This window comes from Scardinius erythrophthalmus (genome assembly GCF_964197995.2).
Source record: "Scardinius erythrophthalmus genome assembly, chromosome: 19".
Lineage (NCBI taxonomy): Eukaryota > Metazoa > Chordata > Actinopteri > Cypriniformes > Leuciscidae > Scardinius > Scardinius erythrophthalmus.
Window position 1 is genome coordinate 35,893,542 of NC_138239.1, and position 16,739 is coordinate 35,910,280.

The 16,739-nt window shown below is 38.6% G+C and overlaps 1 protein-coding gene across 1 annotated transcript in view; it reads right to left on the reverse strand.

Annotated features, from left to right (window-relative positions):
• The window catches only part of aqr (aquarius intron-binding spliceosomal factor), a 74,743-nt gene that overhangs the window by 3,050 nt on the left and 54,954 nt on the right, over positions 1–16,739 (reverse strand). The window contains exons 28-34 of the mRNA XM_081394336.1: positions 16,427–16,498; positions 15,106–15,293; positions 13,206–13,377; positions 8,998–9,168; positions 4,357–4,442; positions 2,242–2,407; positions 992–1,105 (exon numbers count right to left, since the gene is read on the reverse strand). Coding sequence (XP_081250462.1) covers positions 992–1,105; positions 2,242–2,407; positions 4,357–4,442; positions 8,998–9,168; positions 13,206–13,377; positions 15,106–15,293; positions 16,427–16,498 — 969 coding nt within the window. The remainder of the gene's footprint in view (positions 1–991; positions 1,106–2,241; positions 2,408–4,356; positions 4,443–8,997; positions 9,169–13,205; positions 13,378–15,105; positions 15,294–16,426; positions 16,499–16,739) is intronic.

A 16,739-nucleotide genomic window follows, 5' to 3' on the forward strand; every position in this document is an offset into this window, starting at 1 on the left:
AAGGCAGTGTATTTTAGCACAATACACACCCAGCGGTAATTCAAGAAATAAATCTCCGAATGCGACACGTGAAACTTCGGGCTTCCGATCTTTTACCATCGTGTCAATAGATTTTGATTAATATAGCGAGGATGAGAGAGAGCAAGAGTGGAGAGAGAGTGCGCTCACGCGACCGGGTCGGTCTCTCGGTCTCTCTCTCTCTGCTCGTTCTTTCAGTTAACATGCACCCTGTCACAAGCGCAGCAGTCATGATCTACATTAGGCTACTCACCGATCAAATAAGGCTTTGGCGGCCGGCAAAAAAAAAATTTAAATGCAGGAAAAACCCTGATGTCTCTTAAATGAGTGAAATAGAAGCGAACTCGCAAACAGGTTTGGCAGCAAACCAGCCGGGTACCCAGTTTGTTTCGGCGCTCACTGCGCACAAACGAGCACCAAGTCACATGATTTCGCTCAGGTCCTACTCGCAACATAAATAAATCCACGCGAATTTTTGGAATTTCAGAAGAAAGGCCTGCACTTAACACAAATTGAAACTCATAGGCCTAGTTGGATGGGGGTTCGGAAATGTAATACCTCGTCAGATGACGTTTATTACTTTTTAATACTTTTTAATGGCCTTAATTTTGGCTAATTTCATTTACTACCTTTTAATACTTTTTACAACCCCGCGGACACCCTGAATAACGTTTATTATTATATTATTAGTATGTTATACAATGGTCGTTACACAAAGGCGGTTGGGATAAATGAAAACGCAAATCTCTGACAGTGATTTACCCTTTTACACAAATCAGTCGAGTGTTGGGTCCCATCAAAACTGATCCAACAGGGCCGAAACCCAACTGAGTGTTGGGTCCCATCAGACTCCGGTTGGGTGGCAAGTCAGTTGTGTCTTTATCGCTTAAAAAAAAGTCAATTTGTGCACTATTCATGGAAACGCCAGGTCTGTTTTACACATGAGAAATATCTCTGTAAGTACTTCACTCACTTGTCTGTGCTGCTGCGTGCTCTGAATCATGTGCATGTACATGTTGTAAACCAGGTTAGCCATCTCTGGCATATCCTTGACCACCTGATCAGGCTGAGACGAACGCTCCTCCGTCTAGATGGAAATCAGAGGAGAGATGGAGAGAGAGGGAGAGAGAGGGAGAGGGAGAAGGAGGGAGAGAGGGAGAGAGAGAGAGAGAGAGGGAGAGAGAGGGAGAGATAGAGAGAGAGAGAGGGAGAGAGAGAGAGGGAGAGAGAGAGAGAGAGAGAGAGGGAGAGAGAGAGAGAGAGAGAGAGAGAGAGAGGGAGAGAGAGAGGGAGAGAGAGAGAGAGAGAGAGAGAGAGAGAGAGAGAGAGAGAGAGAGAGAGAGAGAGAGAGAGAGAGAGGGAGAGGGAGAGGGAGAGAGAGAGAGAGAGAGAGGGAGAGATAGAGAGAGAGAGAGGGAGAGAGAAAGAGAGAGAGAGAGAGAGAGAGAGAGAGAGAGAGAGAGAGAGAGAGAGAGAGAGAGAGAGAGAGAGGGAGAGGGAGAGGGAGAGAGAGAGAGACTTCAGCACATTATTCCAGGAAAGTAAAATTCTCTTTTCCTCAGTCACGAGGCTGAAATTACAAACAATCCACCAACAAATAAATATATATATATATATATATATATATTCCCTGAGAGAGAGAGACAGTGACAGAGAGAGAAAACTGACTGATATAATTCAAACCTAGTGACATAGATGTGATGATACAAAGACTGAAATAAATGTGTCTCCACATGTGGACTCAGCTACTCGTGTGATGAAGCTGCAGTGGAGCACACGATGTTCACAGCGGCTGAACGTGGCCTCAATATGATCATTCACTGCACTTTACAAAACAAACCTGGAAAAAACCTGGATCCTCGCATATATCTGGACGCCTCTCTTCTGACTAAGCAAACATGCATTTGTTTCTATAGATCATGGAATGAATCTTCAAATAAATAGTTTTATTTTTCTCCATTGTTTTTAATTTGATTACGTCATGTGCAAGGCTTCATTCCCTCACTAAAGCGGTTAAGTGCAGTTTTGTACCTTTGTCATTTTATCTGAGTTCCAAATAATTGTTATTTTTTTGCATCAAATAAATGTCAGTAACTCATAGCTGGTTGGTTTGGTTCATGGCTTACAACGCTTTAACAAAGAGGTAAAGCACTCATTTATTAAACTATCTCCAAAAATGCTACAGTCGTCAGTGTGGAGCGGTGCAGTGGCGTGTGTCCTCACAGAGCTGTAGTATTCCCGGGGCCGGATGTGCAGCTGCAGGGGTCGAGAGGTCAGCTGGCTGAAGGCTGGCGTCAGCTCATAGCAGTTCTGGAACAGAGACACCCGGGCGAATATGTAGAGGCCGAGTCTCGCACGAGACATGGCCACGACCAGACGCCGCACGTCTCTGCGGAGAGAGAGGGAACATGCGTTAACTCCTCGCCTCCCAAATATGGCCGTCAGTCTTTAGTGTCACTCGTATACTATTGCTGAACATTTTTAATTGGATTTTATGTTGTTTTTATTCGTTTTTTACATGTCAAGATAATAAATTGTCATTCATTAGTTTTAGCTTATATAATGCTTCAAGATAAAAAAATAATTAGATGTAAAAGATAGTAAAAAAATTAGATGTTGCCTTGGCAACTAGCTGAAATAAGTATTTTTTTTTCAGTTAACTTTTATTTGATTTAAATTAGTGCTGTCAATCAATTAAAAAAATTAATTAAATCACATTTTTCTGTAATCATACCTACTGTAACATTAAAGGTTTTTTTTTATATATTTTTATATTGTAATAATTTCACAGTTAATCTCCAAATTACAAAGATAGTTATTTTAAATATTTGATCTAACATGTAGAATATATACAGAAACACATATCACAGTCCTCACTGCTTATGTTATAAATGTAATATAGGTTCATCCTTATTAAAGCAACACAACTTATTCAGTCGAGAGCAAAGAGTGATACTGTTTTTATTTTGTTTTTTTGATTAACATTAATGACAGATAGCAGCAGGTTTATTAGGATGCTGTCACTTTAAGACCTGAAGCACATGACGCAGATCTGACACATATCCGAGGTACTCACAACTCTTTACGTTCATTTAAGACTTTAACTAATTTAAGACCGCGCGCCAGTACAGATTTATATAAAAAAATAAAGTTTAATAGCAGTTGAATGAATGATAGCGTGATCATCTACTGCAGCGAAGACAAAGGATGACGGAATAAACGGAAGTTGCGTTAATTGCATAAAATATTTTTAACGCGCTAAAATAATAATTTATAATAATAAAATAATAATTGTAAAAAATTGCATGCATTAATGCGTTTGACAGCCCTAAATTACAGTAAAGAAAATGTTACTTTTATGGTTTTAGTTAACGATAATAACCCTGCTGTAGATCCATCATTAGGAAGGGTTTGGGGTCACTGCTACGATACAGACTAGAGGTCTTCACGGGTCCACTTGGATCCAAACCCGAGGTCAGAGGTCAAAAAGTTATAGGATGTAATGAGGTTACAGTGGTGAGTGATTGACATTTTAGCACTTAATGAACAGACAGCGACTCAAGCACATCGGCATATACTTGCACATGCATGTAAAGAACGCATAGAAAAGGAATAAACGTTTGTAACCTTACACACAGAAACACCACAGGTCACTGCGTTATGTTTTATTTTGCGCGCAGAAGCCGGTTATATAGCGTTGCAGTCAACACTAGCAGATCCATGATTTATTAGGCTTTAGGTTACATTTTTAATCTTAATTCTTATCAAGCTTATTTTTCCAATCCACTGCTCACAGTTGAAAGCTGAATTCAGAAATCACATGGCAGGCAATAATATTAAGTATTAATAAATAATGTAAATGAACGGAGCAGTAGACCAGATCTGTCTCCAGGCTGTTTATATTCGGCTCGGGTTTGGAAAAAATTGCCGTCAGGTCGGACTTGGGTCTAATTTTAGCGGGCCTGTCTCGGTAATATAAAATAATATTAATGCACGCCGGGTACGGGTAAGAAGTGATACGGGTCAGGTTGGGTCAGGTACAGATCTCTCATATAGAGAGCTAGAGTACAACTTACAAATAAAATCACTATTTTTCCTCAAATTTAATAGTTGCATTTAGGAAATGGGAATTAATGTGTAATTACATTGTTAGTGTAGCTAATAATTTAAATATAAAAAATGGTTTTGAATATGTCTTGGTCTGTTTAAAAAGTGATTTGTTTTGTAACATTACAACTACATTTAAAACATTGTATTTTCTGTCATTTTAAAGCGATTCATTGTTACTTTAAAACTACACCATTAAACATGCATGAAATAGTTGGAGTTTGTGCTCACCTCAAATGTCCTACGGCTTTAGTGCGGACCAGTGAGAGAATGATGTAATCGTTCTGTTGACCCTGAAACCTGTCCACCGTTGTCACCTACAACACATCAGACAGTTTTAAAAACAGGTCATCTCAGTATCCAGGGTACCCACACCTCAGTTAACCTCAAATTCAAGGACCTTTCAAGGACTTTCCAGGTCCAATACCCTCAGATTCAAGGGCCTAACCCTCTGGTCCTCTTCATTTAGGGGTCACACTTGGCTCCGTCGCGGTCTGAATCCTTGAAATGTAACTTCTTTTTTTTTTCCAGGAAAACCAATGTAATATATTTTTGTTCAATAATATTTTTGGATTATTATTTAGAATTTTGAAGGGATTTTATGATACTATGCAATATTATATATATATATATATATATATATATATATATATATATATATATATATATATATATATATATATATATATTATAATGCAATATTTCACATTAAAATAGAGTGAAGGCCTTTAAAATCAATTTTTTTTAAGTGAGAAAGTGCCATCTGGAGGTGTTAAAAAAATTTAAACTTGTAATGTCCTTTATACCATGGTCTGGGTGAATACTCGATTCTGATTGGCTGCAGGGTGTCCGTTAAAAAGTGATAATGTACACCTAAATAAACCGTCAGGCGTAACCAAGGAAACGAAGTTATTGTTTGTAACTTGTAACTTTAGATTTCGATTGTAAAACTAATTAAAATATAAACTAATGTTTTAAAAATGTGTTATTTGGCAAGTGACCATGGTATAAGTGGGTTAATGCCCTTCGAGGTGTCCATTGTCAGGTATTAATGGACTTCGGCGGAGGCAACCGTCCGACGCACCTCGCCGTCGTCCATTAATACCTGATAATGGACACCTCGTCGGGCATTAACCCTTACGTAACCCACTGTATAGCTCCCTATATAAAGACTAGGACGGCTTGAGGGGAGTAAATCATGGGCTAACTTTCATTTTAAAGTGAACTACCCCTTTAACGTAACGCGTAAATGCGCGTAACTAATGTAAATCAAGCAAGCTAGTGCGCATAGGCCACGAAGTGTAGGCGAAATAACACATTAGCGGACCGGAGGGAATAATATGGATTTTTTTCCAGAAAACGTCTTGCACAAATTAAGCAAGCACTTTCAAGGACTTGTATCTATTATGTTTGTTTCCAAAAACTTTCCAGGGCCTTGAATTTTTTTTTCAGATTCACCAACTTTCAAGGATTTCAAGGACCCATGGGAACCCTGAGTGTCTCTTTCTCCAGTTTAATGAGGGTTTATTTGAATTGAAGACGATGTCCTGGTTGGCAGACATCAGGACTGGCACTTAATGAAGGTTTGCACACAGCTGTGTGACCAGATTCCTGAAGTCATGGACTGTCAACTCATCCGGTAGAAGTGCAAATCAGATTGAAACTCTCACACACATCTGATAGCCCTTTTCCACTAGAACGGTTCGCGTTCTGGAGCCAGAGCCTGTTCTCGGCCAGGCGAACTGGAGCCTGTCGCAAACCAGCCGTGTGTTTCCACAGACGTGAGGAACAAACACTGACATGACACTGCTATGTGTCGTTTACGTGACTTTAGCAAGTCTAAATAAACCACCGGTGTTTGTGCTGGCAGTGCGGCAGTGCATTACTGTTCAAGTCAAGTCACCTTCATTTATACAGCGCTTTTAACAATATAGATTGTTTGAAAGCAGCTTTACAGTGATAATATGACATTAAAGTAACAGAGATTGTTCTGGCTTTACAGCAGCTCTAGGATAAAGTTATTATCCAGCTAAAGTTAGTTCTGATTGATTAACTTCCATTGCAAAGATCATTAGTTATTAACAGGGGCCGCTAAGACGACACCGTTTTAACTGAAAACAGAAAACTTTTAATGTGTTCTGGCCGTTCATTTGCACGACAACAGTGTTTGCGGCTCGAGAACAAAAAACTTTGAGACAGATTCCAAGGTGCAAGTTTTGAAAACTTTTGAAAAACGTTATTATCTCCGTGTAAACTTCAAAAACGCGAATCCATGAAAATGCTGACGGCGTGCACATGCGTATCACGTGTTCATAGGTATGCGTGTTTGAATACATAGGTGCGCAGGCGAATTATCTTTCTTTACAAATTGACATCGCCAAATTACTTGTCCGGCAGCATAATACAGAACTTTTAGTCGTTTCCGCATTTCCATGTGAACTGGAATCATTTTGACATCTGTACAGAGGTAAAGGGAAGGGGAGAGACTAGCTGACACTTCAGGCCTGCGTTTTCGCCGTGTTCAGGCGCAGGTCCTTCATCAGATTTGGATACGGCCTGGATCCGGCGGTAAACCTCGGGATGAACAGAGACTAACTGGGAGTGATTCTAGCGAACTAAACTGCCGGTACTATTATCTGTCTTTTTCTGAGACAAATTGAAACTGTAAGCGTTGATTCTCTCTCTCGCATGCATAGTTTTATATATTTAGATATAAAGAGCAATATGGTGCAATGTTATTAGATTGCTCAATGGCAGCATTTCTCCATCACGTTCTGTTTGAGACCAGCACATTTTAGGGCCGGAGTTGAACTGAACCTTTCGGTCCTGAACCACCTTTCCTGCAGTGGGACGGTTCGGGGATGCACACAGACCGGGAACCATGACGCGTCAAAGGAGAGAATGTGTGTGTGTGTATCTCAGAAAGTGATCAAATCAGCAGGACGACACTTCGGAGAACACAAGAGTAAGAGAGTAATTCCCATGATAATATTTCTATTACATTTTTCAATATGTTACACTGCAAATTTTCACTTGTATCTTAAAGTTGGAAAAATCAAGTCAAGACAAATGTATTTACGTATAGAAATTAACTCAGAATCAGGCAGTTGAGATGTGAACCAAATCTGGGTCTGGTCATGACATCTGATAGCAGTGACAAGTGTTGTATTTCATTTCCTGTGGCTGAGTGTTAAATTAGGCTGGTGTCTCATTATAATTCTGCTCTCCTCGGTCTCGGCTGCTAGAGCGCTGCCTCTCAGCAGATGGTGTCCAATGTGAAATTTATCAGCGAGTCTCGGGGAACGTGGCCACGTGCTCTTTGCCCGCTCAATACATGATGTGCATACTCAAGCGAGAGTGGCCCATTTCTGTACTGAAGAAATGTTAAATGCTAATGAGGGACTGGGCTGATCTCATCCGCACCCAGAGCGTCCAGATAACCCCTGCATGCAAATACAGTCCTTTACACACTTGCTATCAGACTGAGTCTGCTGCTGCTGATTATCAAAACACATCTTAGAGGGATAGACAAATAAGAAAATTCTGGCTTCATTTTCTCACTCTCATGTGTCACTACTAGTGGTCCACGAAGTATATTAATCAAGTAATGGTAATTGCAGGTAAAAATTCCATTAATTCATCAACTGAACACAGGATGACTAATCGATTCTTGGGATTTAAGAATCGATATCGGTTCGTAAAAATGAGAATTGATTAAAATCGAGAAATCAATTTTTTTTTATTATTGTTTATATCTATTACAATTAAAGTAACATTTGCCGGGTTCCACCTCCTCCTTCCCTGAACTTTGTTTTGTTACAGTTACGTTTAATCACTTATATTGATTTAAAATAAATATATTTTCTAATGAAATAGCCGTGAGTGCTGAATTACTACTCAGCACAGGTCACTTTATCTGACGAATTTAAATTGTGGAGTAACGCAGCAATGTTTTACATGGTCAAAACAATCATAAAAGGTACATTTTAATGTGTGTTTAAAGTTATGTTAAACCGTTACTGCTATGAGACACTTGTTGCACACTGCAGTAAAGCTAGATCGATATTACTATATCATATTAATAAATGCTGGATGGCTTGTGTTGCTAAATGGCATGCAGTTCATTTTAGGAAGTAAGAAGTAAAACTGGAAATCTAGGGTAACGCGATAATGACGTCACTGACAGGCGAAGCAATGACACGGTCCGTTACAGCGGCTAAAATTGGGACAATGTAAGCACACAACTGAACAAAAACACTGTGCTAGTGTTAATTTGGATATTTTCTGCCTTTAAATTTCTCCCTTCGTGTTCCACATAAGAAGGTCATACGGGTGAGTAAATGATGACTTTCCTTTAAATTGAATTTTCTACTATGTCTCCCAAAGGCAATGAGATTCTTCTGCGGTCTTGAAAGCTCATAAACGAAATGTCTGTGCAAACTGCACTGGTTTATTTATTTGGTTTGTGCTCACTCGTGTCTTTAATGAAACGGCTGATAGAAACCACTGCAGGATCAATTTGCACTGTTGTACAATTCTGACAGACTGTTAGCAACACTTCGACCAAACACCAGCCAGCAGGACACGCTTTAGTGAGTCTGTCTGCCAATCACAATGAAGAATAAGCTAAAGCAAACCTGTCCACGACTGCAAAAGAGGGAAAATAGTGAATACAGGGCAGAAAAAAAGTCATTTAGAGCACAGGACAGCGTGATACAGGACAAGCTGTTCACACACATTAATCAAATGCAGCAATTCCCACTGCAGTTCACTTGGACACACAGAAGCTTCTACCCGTATGATGTCTCGAAGGTGAAACACACACTTCTGAAGGTAAAACATGAAGGAAATCCTCATATCAGTTGGTCTTACTTTATTGGGCTGCCCGAAGAATGAGTTGTTGGCACATCTCTGGTTGATGACGTCTCGTATCAGATGCTTCTGGCCGTTGTAGGTGGTCAGTATACTGATGCGTTCAGCAGGATATCCCAGCAAACGCATGTACATGAACAGCGCCACTGAATACTCGGCCTCTGCCAGATTCTACAAAGACAAACACATTCACACAGGTTACATGGATTCAACATCTCTCACTATACAGTTAATAATGTCACTGCTGACCATCTCAACCTTATAAAGCCTTATAGATCATACTTGAAACGCAAATTACCAACATGATCAAAACTTTGCTGAAAACCTGTCGCACTCAATCTAATACAGTCCTGCTGTCTCTGACTGACGACTGATATTTACATCATTTTATGCAAGTATATTTTATACAGTTATAAGGATCTCATTGATTTATATTACAAGCATCAGAATTTCCTCTTACTTTTTGGCCATTTAAATATCAGCATCTGCACCAAACTCCATATTTTTGCTCAGTTTTTGCACAAAACTGTGCTTTTTTCCCCCTGGAGTTTGAGCTCTATATTCTCACTATATCAGATTACATTCACAAGCAACTTTATTAGATACACCTGTTCATATGTACCCTGGAAATCCAGAGATCTCGCGAGAGCACAAGTTGAATTTGGAACTCTGGCGTCGAGTAATGATGCTCATTAAATATGCCCTTGTATCTGAGCTGCACCAATCACAGCGGGTTATCTGATATAGGTGGGCCAGAGGCGAGATGACGACAGCGCTGTGACGTCGAAGTCATTAGTAAACATTGCAAGATGGCTATGGATGAACACCAGTTGTTTGAAACGGCTTTGGCCGCTACAATGAATGAGTGAGACTTGGCTTTTTATCTAAAAGAGGAACAGAAGACGGCGCTCGAATCATTCCTTTGCAAGAAGGGCGTTTTTGCTGTTTTGCCGACCGGATACGGCAAGAGTCTAATCTCCCAGTTAGCTCCGCTGGTAGCTAAGCGTATGGGGCTTCTTGTTGTGATTGGTCGTAGTGTTATCCAATCGCGTGCAGTGAGATTTTCAAATGCATGCTTGGTGCCGCCCCCGATTGTCATTAGTCGATGCCAGACTCTTAATCTTCCAGATTTGGGTCTGGATTTCCAGGCTAGTTCATATGCACTTTAACACAAATATCTAATCAGCCAATCACATGGCAAACTGAGCATCAGAATGAGGAAGAAAGGTGATATAAGTGACTTGGTTGTTGGTGCCAGGCTTATTTCAGAAACTGCTGATCTACTGTGATTTTCACACACAACCATCTCTAGGGTTTACAGAGAACGGCCCGAAACAGATCCAGAAGATATCCAGTAAGTGGCAGTTCTGTGGGGGGAAATGTTTTGTTGATGCCAGAGGTCAAAGGAGAAGTGCCAGACTGGTTAAAAAATATAAAATTATTTAACATGTCAGGCTTTACAAGGGTTAAGATTTAACATTTACAATGTTTTCAATAAATGTTTTATTTGATTTGTTTATAACGTTGACAAATCAGGGTGTGAGCAAATGACGACAGAATAGGTTTAGAGTTGATCTGGGCGTTATTTCACACACACAAAAAGAGAAAGCAAGAACGTTAACAGACAAGACTGACTGATCATGGTTAACATCATTGATTATCGGAGTGAGCTGCTTCAGGAATCACATGCTCTTTTAAAGGACAGCAGGTCAATGTTGCACCATAAACCAATTAAAGATGCCTGGAGCATGAGGAAACACAGCCTGAGCTCATTCCACTGCAGTGTAAAGACACACAATAACCATGAGTGGTTGAACCCAGTGGCTGATGGGTAATTGGACATCCGATTAGTACTTGAATTAACACGGGAGAACATGCATGTTCAGCATGTGCACACTAGTGAACATTCAGATACAAAGTCTTAAATCTTATATACAATAACATCTTTTTTTGTTTGAAAAGATTTAAATGACTATATTACATTATAAACATTACATAAAGCTCACCAGATCACGTGCAGTAAATGAGGACAAGTTTTAGCTCTTTATTTACATCCTATTCAATTTATTTTTTATAATTAGTTATACTTTCTTAAGTTGAAGTGCCTAAGTTTGAGTATTTTCTAGAAACACATGAACGGCACAAGTGAATACTAAATACTAAAACTGGAAAACCCAACCAGGAACATATGTAAACATATTCCTTTCTAGGTTAACTAATAATCTGTTGATCATTATATAATGTCATGTGTTTAACGTCATAATGTTTTATTTTTATTATTTAAATTATCAAAAAACATTACCACTCATGAAGTATTACCAATAACCCTAAAAATAAAGTGAATGACATTAAATTTAACTATTCTCTTGACCTAATTTGACTATCAAAAATGTTTGAACATTCAGTATTGTTCAAATTTGTCCTGATTATTTTTTTTATACATTACAATCATATTTACGAGTACATGCACATCAGTGTCTAGTAGGTGGAAGAGCTCTGAACTTTAAAAGGCCACTGCTGAGAAGGCAACAGCTCCAGTAGGACACTAATAAGGGAACAAGCTTACTAATAAGAGATGCTCCTTCAGCGGCAGCAAGCACTGACTGCGCAAACAATGGCTTTCTTATTGCTCTGTGAGAGGCTAATTCATACGGCCCATTAGATGCGAGTGTGTGTGTGTGTGTGTGTTGGCATGGATACTGTAATGAGGACAATTCTCTCCAGGATCCTAGTAAACAGTAGCAGGGGCACATAGCCGGACTCATGTGACACACACACACACCGCATGCCGTACGCTCGTCACTTAGGAACAATGAGCTTCAACATAAATCTGCCAGGATTCACAAAAAAATCCATGTCGTGAAAGTCATGCCTAGCCCTTTTTACAACTTGCACATTCCCAAATGTGGGAGTTTCTTTAACTACATGCCTTTTTTTAATTGAAACTTTATTCCATGCCTTCAAATAAACTTTTGCTGTTTTTGCCTTTAATCTACATATATATTTTTTTTTTGTCTTGTTCCAAACCCAAACTGTCAATTGTACATTGAGAAAATCTACCATAAAAATGTTACATTATTCAATAATCTAATGATCTAAACAAAAAGAGTTAAAACAAACCATTTAGCTATTTATGGGGTGAATATCAATTTTATTTTTCAGAAATTGTTACATTTTTAGAGAGAAACTAATGATGCATAGAAAAAATTTTTTTTACCTACACTAAAGTTTTCATTTAGCTGATTTAATAATCAATTAAACTGATTTATTTAATTAGCACTTAATTGTAACAATAATGTGTCTTCATGAGATTTATTCTTCATTAAATAATGAAGATTAGCAAAAAATATGTAATACAGTATAATTTATTTTTAATTTGAAAGCTGGTGCTTTGTTACATATGATATGGAACAAAGTCATTATTGAATGACAGGAGCGCTACAAATAATCTTCAGTTTTATTCACGCGTCAACTGAAAACAGCATAGGCTAAAAGATCTCGGTTCATCAAAATCAAGATAGATTAAAATCGAGAAATCAATATTGTCAGCTGGGCTGACAGGTTTACCTGTTGTAGCTGATCAACTTTGTTCACGAAACCGACACTGACTGTCAAAACACGCCACCGCGAGTTTAATTAAACGTCAAAGAAATATTGGCAGCACTTCACTTAAACCCTTTATGTATAATGTCTGATAAATGTATTCATAATGTACATAATATCGCATTATATCTTTTCATAAATAATTGTAACTAAAGTTAAACTACATTACAATATTTGAAATTTGAATATTTGAAAATATAGATTTTTACATCTGAAATTGGTTGTTTGTCATGCATTTTAATGTATTATACTTTCTAAAGTATTATAATGCATTATAACAGTGGTTACAATTATTTAAGAGATCATACATGGTGCATTACAAAGCATAAAAATAATAATTTTGTTATGCATTATAAATTAAAGTATTAAAATCTCTAATAAAATATATTAAATAAAATTATACTAAGATAACTTTTTTTTCTGTCATTTACAAATGATGAAAAAGTGTGAAATTACTACTTATTTGTTTTTAAGATAAAAATGTTCACTTCCTTCATAGAATGAAGGATGATTTTTGAGACGTGCTGGAAACGACTGGTTTATGATGGTTCAGGGGAGAAAGAAAGGCTCTTGTGATCCATGTGTGTGTCATATAACACGCTCACCTGATAAAAGTATGGGTTGGGTTCTGATTCCCCCACGCCGTTGAAGTCCTCCACGTTCACGAGCTGGAAGTCGTATGTGAATCCGGGGTTGGGTGACTGGAACTCGGGCTGGAGCTGAACATGAGGGAGGTTCCCCAGCTGCTTATAGCGCCAGTTATACAGGTTACACAGACTGCCAGAGAGAGAGAGGCAAAATAGATGAACAAGTGGATCTGAGGACACAGGCGCTCTGAACCCTAGTGAGCGTCAAACTAAACAGCATGTTGACATGTTAACGTCTAACTAAACAGCATGTTAACATGTTCACTAAACAGCATGTTAACGTCTAACTAAACAGCATGTTAACGTCTAACTAAATAGCATAAGGCATCGTAGTTGCACACCAGAAAGGAAGACAGCATCATGTTGCCTTCTAAGATAATGTGCATTGGATTCCAAGTTAAAATGAGCAACAACAAAAGAAAAATAAATAAATCAGGATCATCTGCAGTGCAGTGTAAAAAGAAAACATCAAAATGGCGGACAAGTTGAGAGAAATTAATGTGAACAGAAAATTTTATCAAAATCCTACTAGTAATAATAAGAAATAGTTTAATATAATAATAAAAAATGTACCAAATTTGCTATTTTACCAAATATGTGTATTTTCTGTGTGTTGCTGCTCATTAGAATGTGGTCTACAAGAAGAAACATTTTCAAGTTATTTTAATATTATTTATATACTATTATTAGTCAGTTTTATTTATATTTATTCAATATATTATATCTGTGTACTATTATTTATATTTATCAATATGTTGAATAATAAAGTAATAAAGCGTTAGTTTTAGTCATTTTAGTACTTCAGCTTATTTTGCTTCAGTTACTTGGCAAGGCAACATTTCAAAGTTTAAACTTTTCATTTAATATTTATATTTTATTTCAGCTTTATTTCAATTAGAGAAAATTATTTTTAATAGTATTGGTTAACACTAGGGGTTTCATCAACTAGTCGACTAGTTGACTAGTCGACTGTCACAACCACTAGTCGGCGCTGTCGGCCCTAATCGACTAGTCGGAAACAAAATGGCGTCAGGCGTTGAGGTACCTATGCGTCCAAAACGGTCAAGGTCATCCTATGTGTGGAAATACTTCACAGAAAATGTAGACACATCCACCGTTACCTGTAAGTTATGTAAAGCAGTGCTAAAATACAATAGCAATACGTCTGCAATGGATAATCATCTTAGGATGAAACACCCACTGCCAACAGCAACCATTCGTGGCAATGACGCTGGTTTTCATCGACTGAAGCAAGACCAGCTCGGGGCGCAGGGCGCGAGCACTCCAGGTTACGCAATACTCGTTCCCTCTTCTAGAGAGAACCGAGGTTACGTTCGGGAAAATATTGGCCTATACATGTTTAAATGATATTTGCTTAAAGATGCAATGAAAAATGTAGTTAAAACTATATGCAAAACTCAGAGTTGTGATGTTGACAATGTTATTGTCTGAGGCTAGCCATGTGGCAATGTTTATCTGCAACGTTCGCTGATGCGCGTGGTGTGGCGCGGTTCATAACAAGAATGTTTTAATTACAAGAATGTTTTAAATGAATGCTGCTGTTTTTGTATTAACACATGTTGATGAAAAGAATAACTGATGAATTTATTTATTATGTTATTTCTGAATTTCAAAAATACATTTCCAATGATTCACCAGAACTCCTTCCTCTGTGTCCTCCTTAATGCTCAATGCGTCAATTTAATGAATAAATAATTTAACAACTAGTCGACTAGTCGTCCACTGTTATGCAAAACTAGTCGACTAGCAAAAATCAGTAGCTGTGAAACCCCTAGTTAACACAATAACAACATGAGTGATTGTTTGGTGGAGAGATTCAGGAACCCGTCGGACTGACCTGGCCCGCGCTCTGCCCTGGGCGTCCAGGTCTACGGTGGGCACACCCAGACGCACGAACCGGGTGAAAAGCGACTGCTCCATGTTGGAATATTTCTGAAAGGCCATGTTCTTGATGACAGGAGGCAACTGATGATGATCACCAATCATAATCCAGCGCTTGAGTCGACTGTAGCCGTCCTCTGGGTTCTGTGTGACACAAGGGCAGAACATTTGTGAAATTTAGTGTGGAAAACATGATTACTTCTAACTAGATGCTTACTATATCTTATTTTTGCAATAAAGTGCCCCCATAATGCTTTTGTGAATATAACCTTTCATGTAGTGCGTAAATATAACAGTTTGTAAATGTAAAAGGTCTGCAAAGTTTTAAAGATCAAAGTGCACTACAAATAAAAAAAATGGTCTCCTAAAAGAAAGAAGCAATTCTGAACTGCCTGTTATTTATCTTTGTAACAATTTAACATATTATGCACAATGCCAGCCTGGAGTCTTCATTGGCTGCCTGCGGGCCTTCTGACCAATCAGAGCAGAGTAGACCAATCACAACAGACTGGGTCATCTGACCAATCAGAGCAGAGTAGACCAATCACAACAGACTGGGTCATCTGACCAATCAGAGCAGAGTAGACCAATCACAACAGACTGGGTCATCTGACCAATCAGAGCAGAGTAGACCAATCACAACAGACTGGGTCAACTGACCAATCAGAGCAGAGTAGACCAATCACAACAGACTGGGTCATCTGACCAATCAGAGCAGAGTAGACCAATCACAACAGACTGGGTCATCTGACCAATCAGAGCAGAGTAGACCAATCACAACAGACTGGGTCATCTGACCAATCAGAGCAGAGTAGACCAATCACTACAGACTGGGTCATCTGACCAATCAGAGCAGAGTAGACCAATCACAACAGACTGGGTCAACTGACCAATCAGAGCAGAGTAGACCAATCACAACAGACTGAGCCATCTGACCAATCAGAGTAGAGCAGACCAATCACAACAGACTGGGTCATCTGACCAATCAGAGCAGAGTAGACCAATCACAACAGACTGGACCATCTGACCAATCAGAGGAGAGTAGACCAATCACAACAGACTGAGCCAACTGACCAATCAGAGCACAGCAGGCTCTCGGAAAGGAGAAGCTTAGAGATACAGAATCTTCAAACAAACATTTTCGGTTGCATAACTTTTGCATTAATCATTTAGAATTTAATTTGATGCGATGGCTGTGTGGTTGAAATGAAGGTTCCTCTAATCTGAACATTATATAACTATATAATAATAATAAACACAAACAAACAGTGTGGTACCTGTAGCAGTAGAGGGATGAAGGTCTCGATCTCCAGGATCTGAGCTGCCTCCTCCATCAGGATGTTATCGTACTGGAGAAAGATCACGCGAGTCAGTATTAAGGCAGCAGACATTCATGTGAAGTGTAGACTTGCACATTTACTATAGTAAAATCAGTTAATTCCAGGGTTCCTACACATTTTCCATTTCAACATTCCAGACTCAAATTTCCAAACTTCTCTGTAGATTTTCAGACAATATTTAACATAAATGGTTCATACAGCACTATTATCAGCTTTATATTTGGCACAGTCATCTGTAAATATTTTTTTT